We start from the raw sequence: 8,379 nt of genomic DNA, 5'->3' as shown, positions 1-8,379 counted from the left end.
AAATCGGTATAGACTACTAGAGCCTATAAATAGGGCTACTGGATCGTGTCTTGCTGATAGAGCCCATCACCGCACTGTCTATCTAAACTTGATGATTCATTGTTGGATTAATTATACGCTGTTCGCCCGCCAGCCTGTAGATGGCAGTGTGTCCCTCCACCGTACTATCTCTCTCCCATTGGTCTCTCCAATGAAAACAGTCAGCACGGCAGTCCTCCTTTTTCAAGATGTCGGTGTACGGGCCAGTGGTGAAAATTCACCCTGTGGTTCTCGCCTCTATCGGCGACTCCTACGAGCGGAGAAATGAAGGAGCAAGTCGGGTGATCGGGACCCTGCTGGGTAAATACAAATGTCACTCATTTGTCCTCCACCGGATGGACTGCCAGCTGTCAAAGAAAGTGACGGTTAGCTAATGTTAGCCTGCCTGCTAACGCATGTTCGCTAGCGTTAATTCAGCCAAATGCATCTGGCTGGCAAAGCTAACAGTAGCCGCTAGCTAGCCAAAACAGATAGCCAGCAGCATCACTTGTAACAGCTGGCCTTCAGCGCATACCATGACTATGGTCATGGGTCATATAGCCACTTTTGGTTAATTTGTTATGTGTATCTTAGCTATCAAGATGACGAGCGTAGTTTGATTAACTTTAACTTGAGTTCTTTCCAGCTTTAGCTTGTGCTAATGATGGTGCTAACCGCTCCCCACCAGCTTTCCAGCTTTAGCTTGTGCTGATGATGGTGCTAACCGCTTCCAACCAGATGCCAGCTAGCCACCTGACGTTAACGTTAACAAGGCGAGGATAGCTAACGTAAAATAACAATGTCATGTAACCTAACTTGTTAAATGTAACATAATGTCCTCCTCAGGTACCATTGAGAAGCACTCAGTTGAGGTCACCAACTGCTTCTCTGTCCCTCACAATGAGTCAGAAGACGAGGTGCGTTGTAACACGTCGATGGGCATCAATTTGGACCATTATTATTACGATATCTATGTGTACAAACATTTGGAAAACCCAGAGCAGATAATAAGTAAACAACACCCCACAAAGCTTAAAGACAAAACTTGCTAAAGTCGTCCACTGGGAACCACATTGATTTTACATCCATTCAGAAACTATTCGCTTTTACTATTTCACACTGGTCTTTTTGTCTCTAGAGGTTTGTCTGTACCTTGATAACTGTAGGTTCAGACCAAGGCAAAAGGAATGCACGCAAATTATTCACTCAAGTTGAAAATTCAACTTAAGGGAATAGGCGATGACATGAAAATCGCATCATTCGCGCCATGAAAATTTGCCTCATTTGCACCTCCTGGGACGAAATCTCATCGACTTGCGCGTTTGCATTGACTTTGTATGTAATCTCGTCACGTGAAGATCTGAAAACACCGGTGTGAACGAACAGTAATGATTTCTTACAGCACATAGTACAAACCTAGTTGTCAGTTGCCACACATTACATTCTCTAAGGAAAAGTATGTTTTAGCCATATGACACAACTCCCCTCCCTCCCTGACAACAGGTTGCTGTGGACATGGAGTTCGCCAAGAACATGTACGAGCTCCACAAGCGGGTGTCGCCCAGTGAGGTCATCATTGGATGGTACATCAATAGTCTCAATGATATTTGACAATTAAAATAGGAGGAAAATACTTTTTTTTTCTGACCCTTTTTATGTATTTTCTAACAGGTACGCCACAGGCTTCGACATCACAGAACACTCTGTGCTGATCCACGAGTATTACAGCCGCGAGGCCACCAACCCCATCCACCTCACTGTGGACACGGCCCTGCAGAGTGGCAAGATGAACATCCGCGCCTACGTCAGGTTGGCTCATCTGCCTTGTCGGTCGCTTCCTTTTCAGTGCATGTCCAACAGGAGCTAGTGTGACTGACTGTCTTCGTGTGTCCCTCCCATACAGTGCACAGATGGGCGTGCCGGGAAAGACAGTCGGCGTGATGTTCACCCCCCTGAGTATCAAGTACGTGTACTATGATACCGAGCGGATAGGTGGTAAGTCTCCAAAGAAGCAGTGAAAATGACCCATGGGAAAACCAATGCTTCCTCACCAAATATGTATGTCATCCTGAAATTCCTCCTTTTAGTAGGGCTGAACAAGGAAAATGAGGAAGCATATCTAATTGTGATTTTTCTGACATATTGTGATTGCGACTTGATTTGCAATATAACTATTTTGATTGACTTTTTGCGATTATTTGACAGAATATGGCAATTGCGATTTAAACTGTAATATCACCTTTTTCTTGTTTTAATTTTGAATAAGGAAAAAAAAAGTCAATGCGCAGGGTTTAACAGAGTTTGAGTATGATGAAAGGTTTTCATCATATATTGAACTTGATCCATGGACCAAAGATTACCTGCAGTATTACAATAACTTCTTTAGAAATCCATTTTGGACTTATGCAATTAATTGCTGCCTCTGCGATTTGAAAATTGCAGAAGTTTATATTACGGTTTCAATTTTTTTATTCTTTGATTAATTGTTCAGCTCTACCTTTTACCAATGACTAACATTAGGGTAGTTAATCATCCAGGCAACTGAGAAACAGAAACATACCGTATGCAGAGGTTTAGATGCTACCGCTAGTTTTTACGGTGTGGCCATGGCTGTGGCCAAGCCATCTAGAACAGGGTTTGTCTGTATGTCGGTCCCCCAAAAAGTAGACCAATCACAGCTCACACTGCTATGTGCATAACGTCACGTGCCCGATGCAACGGGCTTCAAACAGCATGGAAGTCAAAGGGGGCACACGCAATTCTCAGCCCACCAGAAATGTTAATATCTGCACAAATGAGCATGCAACAATTACAAAAGACGTCAATATCTTAGTTTAATGTAGATGCAAAGGCAATAATTGCCTTGTTATAACTCACCTTTCAGAAATATTGGTATTTACGATGCCGCGGCTCGTGGCATGTCTCTAGGGGTGCTCCAAAAAATCGATTCTAAAAGGATCGCGATTCTTAATGCCACGATTCCTGGATCGATTCCAAACTCCCAAGAATCGATTCTTCTTCGTATTCGTAATGCAACATGCAAGATACATGCAGTGTCCAAATGTTCATGTCATTTGTGTACTGTACTGCCATGGTGCCACCACCTCTTGCACTTAAGAACTCTGGTTAATGTATTCCCCCCAAAATCTATAAATCCTTCTCAAAGTCTACAGATCCCCCCCAGCCTATAAATCCATCTTATCTGAAGAACATAAGGGGGGAATTCCCCCCTAGTTTGCAAAATGAATTTAGGCCCTGACTGTAATACTTCAGAAGTTGAATTTGAAGTTCAGCATTAATACATTTGTCATTTTTTGTCTTAGATTTCCTTTGTGTGTTATTGTAGCAAGCAGTGAAGGACTCGCACACAGAACTATAGACAATACAAAGTCTTAAAAAATCAGATCCATTTTATTGTAGGATCGGCACAAATTGGCAGCAAACATTTCAGTCCTAGTTGGACTATCGTCAGTGCAGTCACACAGTGCAGTGTGTGTTATTGCAATATAAAACTACATAATTGAGAATCGATTCTAGATTCTGGAATCGAGAATCGTTGGAATCGAGAATCGATTCTGGAATCGGATCGTGACCCCAGGAATCCAATCGGATCGTGGCTTAGCCGGATCGGAGCACCCCTACATGTCTCGCTGCCAGCGCCCAGCTCTCTCCCCTCGCGCAGGAAGCGGCTGTCTGCCTGGGAGGAACTGCAAGCCCATTCCCTGCCAGCCAGGCGCTGTAACCTGGATTTATAATATATAATTGATATTTTGTTTGGAACATAGACTGTTGAAGTTGATTTGGTGGAGTCATGTCTACCCTCTGCTCAGAGGCACTGCAGGGCACTCGTCCCCTTGTCCCAGACACGCCCACTTTTCAACGGTCACATCGAATTCCTGCCAACGTTATGTCCCGCCTGTCTATCTGTAGATATGAAAGTTATGTCCCGCCTGTCTATCTGTAGATATGAAAGTTCTGTCCCGCCTGTCTATCTGTAGATATGAAAGTTAGATACTCTGGAAATGCTGTTTCAGCTGGATTTTAAGCTGTCTATCCGCATGGAAGTGAAGAGATTGTATCACAACGAGCCAACTATGTACATATAATCCCCCGCATCCACATTGCATCCAACAACAGAACAGCGCGGAGGCCACACTGTTATTAAACTCTGTCTTGTTCTGTATTCCTCTGCTGTAACAATGGTGCTCTGTGTGTTTCAGTGGACCTTCTCCAGAGGACACGTGACCTTCCCACTCACACCAAGGGCCTGACCTCTGACCTCTCCCAGGTGGCCGGCTCTGCGGCCAGGGTCCAGGACATGCTGGCCACTGTGCTCACATACATCGAGGATGTGCTGGTGAGAATGATCATGTGACTCGAATCAAATGAGGGATAGGAAGGTGGTAGAGTCGGGATTGGAGGGGTGGCTAGGGGGGATATAGAGACAGTCGGCATGTGTGGGAACGCCCACAAAATGTTATCCGGCTGGCGTGCGAGTGGGGTAAAACCGCCGATATATCTCAATGGGCTGACTCACCAAAGGACGGTGCTGCGGCTCTAAACTACAGGTTTGGGGATTCTAGAGCAGAACACAAGACGTCTGCTCAGATGTGCGTTTACTGCGGTGGTTAAATCCCTGATCATGTCTGCCTGGGCTGGGCTATCAGCTAAATTCGAACTTTGCTGAATGGATAGAACGGGGGATTTACCCCCAGCCAGGCTGAGCCAGCTAACCCAGCGTCTATGACGAGACATCGCCTCAACCAATGGGTGGGCGATGGGAAAGGAAGGTGCTAGAGAGTCGGGATTCAAGGGGGTTGGTATGATTAGTGGCTAGGGGGGTATGGGTGGTGTTGGGGGGCATAGGGATAGGAAGGCGCTACAGATTCTGGAGTCGAGGGGGTGGGTAGCTGGAGTGGCTAGGGGGATATGGGTGGTGGGAGTGGAGGCATAGGGGGAGTGGTGCCGTGGGCTTGTTGCCGTGGTAACTTCCCTGAAAACTAGATTGCATTACTCCTTGTACTTTTGGTTTTAGAGGCCCACTGGGAAGCAATTAAATATGACACCAATTAAGTTGATTGTGTCTGTCTCAGTCTGGCAAGGTGACGGCGGACAACAGCGTGGGCCGTTTCCTGATGGATCTAGTCAACAAGGTGCCCACCATCTCAGCCGAGGACTTTGAGACCATGCTCAATTCCAATATCAACGTAAGTGCTCCCTACAGCCACACAATTAGACGTGCATTAATTCCTCATATCCAAGTTGAGATTGATAGTCTCTGCTCATGTTGGTTTCCATCTTTGGGTTTAGTGTGTCCCTTAAGCTTTTTCCAGGCTTTAATCAGCTACTTTCAGCTTTGTGTTTTGCACATTTGCTCACTCACATTAATCACAGAAAGCATTTTTTAATTAGCCTTTGATTCTTATTGTTAATTGGTGCTCTTCTGTGCATCAGGAAAAACTTTTGTTCTTTGTTTTTTTATTCTTTTTGTCTCTTATTTTTCTTAACCTAGGACTTGTCTAACATACACAATCAGCACAGGAACTTAACAGAATAGTTGTTGGATCTGTTGTCACACCCCTTGCTTGTAATGTCGAAGTAGGAGCGTAAAGCCATTCAAGCTCATTCTAGGAGTCACTCTAGGTAAGATTTTCAGATAAATGCCTGATGAAACAAATGTAATATAAATGCTGTGTGTTTGCCTGTTGCAGGACCTGCTGATGGTGACCTACCTGTCTAACCTCACTCAAGCTCAGATTGCCCTAAACGAAAAGCTGGTGCTGCTCTGAGTCATGGAGGACAAGGAATTGATGGTGGTGATTGATATTTAATTTTGTACCCTCCCCCCCTTTTTTCTTTTTTTTTGGCTGAGACGAATAAAGATGTTAAACAGTCACACATTGTTCATTCCCTTCAGGTTTAGGCAATATTCTTGGTTATATTGTAATTGTAAATAATATATTTTGCTTTCTCCCTGTAAAGACAATGAACATCAGGAGAATTGGTTTAGAGGGTTAGACAGACTGTTAATATTATCTGGCTTTATGACCCACACAACACAGTAATTCACTTTTGCCATTAAGCCCTTTGTGGTGCAGAATCCAGCTTTAGGATAAGGAATGTATGACATAAGAATCAGGAGTATGATGATGTTGATTCACATTCTTTATGTTTTGCTGTTGACATGATTGAAGGACATCAGTGGTGTACAATCATCACACGTTTAACACTGATACATGTAGAAAAGCAGTGGGATAAGTGCCTTTAAGATCATCATAAATTATTCAAGATAATATAATTTTATTAGGTCTCTCGATAAATATACATTCAAATCGGAAAGCACAAGTACAATTATTTCAAGTTAAAAACACCCTGTGACAGGCTATGCCCGGCCTGAGTTAGAATTGGAAGCTAGTGCAAAAACTGGGCATGAGAAAGTCACTCAAGGTTATTGCCTGTTTGGTTGGAAATAATGTGAATCGACAGTAACAAGAAAGGCTGCTGATGTGATTGCTGAGTTGGTGCAGAGCCGCTGCTGTGATCAAGGTTTCTCCTCTGGAGCTTTCTCTGCCTTCTTCTCGGGCTTCCTCATGGTCTTCTCTGCAGCCATGTAGCTCCGCAGCACCCAGTCGTACACAGAGTCTCCGGCTGACTTGACCACAGCTGTAGCTCTCTCGGGGTAGTAGAGTGAGGCACCGATGGTCACCAGGCCCGCCGGGTAGATCACCCTTTTCATCCTGGGCGATATGGACCAAAAATTAGGCTGGATGGCCGTATTTTCTACAAAGTGGGCTAAATGTTCAGTTGTAAGTCAAAGCTACATGCCAAGACTGATCAAAATAAGATGCAAAGACAGGGTTTCCTTCCCTGACTATACAGTAGGTGCTTTCACAAAATATTTACAGGAGATGTAGATGTTTGATAAATAATCATCAGTAGGCTAATGTGGATCAAATGACTAAGTGGGTATAAACACAAATAACAACAGCTAGAAATAACAGTCTGGTAAATTCAGAAAATTACATCACTTTACTGTAATCCAGCATTTAAAACCAGGAAAAAACAATTACGTGATATCAAAATCTAACAGATATCTACACATTTTCAATTAAAAAAAACATACTTTTTCCAGACTTCGATTTGTTTTGAAGATTTTTTGTCTGTTGTTCAATATGATTTATGGAGATAGACATCTTGCCCCTGCTCTCATATCACTGTATTGATGGTTGTTCTTCACACAGCCATCAGAATGTGAGGTGATTATCAGGTATCATACACTTTTTTTCCATGCAGACCCTATGTTCTTGACTGGATGTGATTTTTCTGGGTAGCCTATTTGATATAATATTGCATGCTGACAACAGCTGGGTAATAAGAGCATGATCCCTCTATGAACATTAATTCTTCACATGAACAAAAACCACAACATTTTCAGTAGGCTACTTTTTCCCATGTCAAATTACCAAACTATTCGAAACTTGGAAATTAACAAATTCATTTTTGCTAGGCTAGAACCTATGGCTAGAACCAACCAATGCGTAATCAGACAAGAACCCTGCTAGTCTCATATCACTCTACCTGGAGCGTCCGGCGAGAAACAGTCCCAGGACACCGGTGGCACCAATAACTCCCGCACGGGGGTAGAAGCCCTTGGGAGGGTCTTGCAGATAGGTGTAGGCGTCACACCCACGCTGGATGACCCTCTGAACTCTGGGTTTGATGTTACCGTAGACGTGCTGCTGCCACCACAGGGTGTATGGCTCCAGCGTCTCCCTGACAGCGGCGACACTCTGCTCCAGCTGGCCGGCTTCAGGCTCCACATACCGGAGCTTCTGCTGCTGGGGAGCCGCGTACAGAGAGAGGTCGTCCCGGTTTAACGGGACGCTCGGCTCCTCCTCGCCACCGGCAGCAAACACTGTGAAAGACATCAGGCTCGGAGCTCCCAGCAGCATGGCACTGCCCGCTGTCACCTTCAACATGATCCCTGCGGACCATTAACTACGGCGTCCGAGCAGGGACATACGTGACTGGCCTAAAGCTGTGCGTGTCTCCCTCAACATTTTCTCCCTTTTCACAATTTTAGTTCACATTAGAGTCGTTTGATTTTGTCTCTCCGACTCAAATCTGAGAATACTTTTATGGTCAGTTCTATGCGCTATGATTTTGTCCAGAACTCCAGGACTATCTGTGAAATGTTGATATTTTATAGGAAGTAGCCTACTTAATATTTATAGTGCTTGTGGACAAGAAGTAGGCAGTCTTTGGTCTTTTCCTTCAGTGACGTCAGTTTGGTTTCCATGGCAGCCTGGAAGGCTTGTTGTCTCCAGGGAAACGCAAAGCGTCAACAACAGTGCATCTTCA

General features: G+C 44.3%; 2 protein-coding genes across 2 annotated transcripts; one reads left to right on the top strand and one right to left on the bottom strand.

The window, feature by feature from the left end:
- Positions 1–209: 209 nt before the first annotated feature.
- On the top strand, positions 210–5,914 carry eif3f (eukaryotic translation initiation factor 3, subunit F). Its single transcript, XM_083653336.1, has 8 exons — positions 210–339; positions 865–935; positions 1,522–1,601; positions 1,690–1,827; positions 1,922–2,013; positions 4,239–4,375; positions 5,112–5,225; positions 5,730–5,914. Exons 1-8 carry the CDS (start codon positions 228–230, stop codon positions 5,805–5,807), a joined length of 822 nt encoding a protein of 273 aa, XP_083509462.1. The 5' UTR covers positions 210–227; the 3' UTR covers positions 5,808–5,914.
- Positions 5,915–6,187: 273 nt separating this feature from the next.
- Positions 6,188–7,997, bottom strand: LOC310792317 (MICOS complex subunit MIC26-like; the record flags this gene model as incomplete). Its single annotated transcript, XM_083654040.1, has 2 exons — positions 6,188–6,755; positions 7,597–7,997. The coding sequence occupies 2 exons, from the start codon at positions 7,995–7,997 to the stop codon at positions 6,560–6,562; spliced, it is 597 nt and encodes a 198-aa protein (XP_083510166.1). The 3' UTR covers positions 6,188–6,559.
- Positions 7,998–8,379: the final 382 nt, after the last annotated feature.

Source organism: Poromitra crassiceps (genome assembly GCF_964638095.1).
Source record: "Poromitra crassiceps genome assembly, chromosome: 17".
NCBI lineage: Eukaryota > Metazoa > Chordata > Actinopteri > Beryciformes > Melamphaidae > Poromitra > Poromitra crassiceps.
This window is presented reverse-complemented; position numbering and strand designations above follow the sequence as displayed.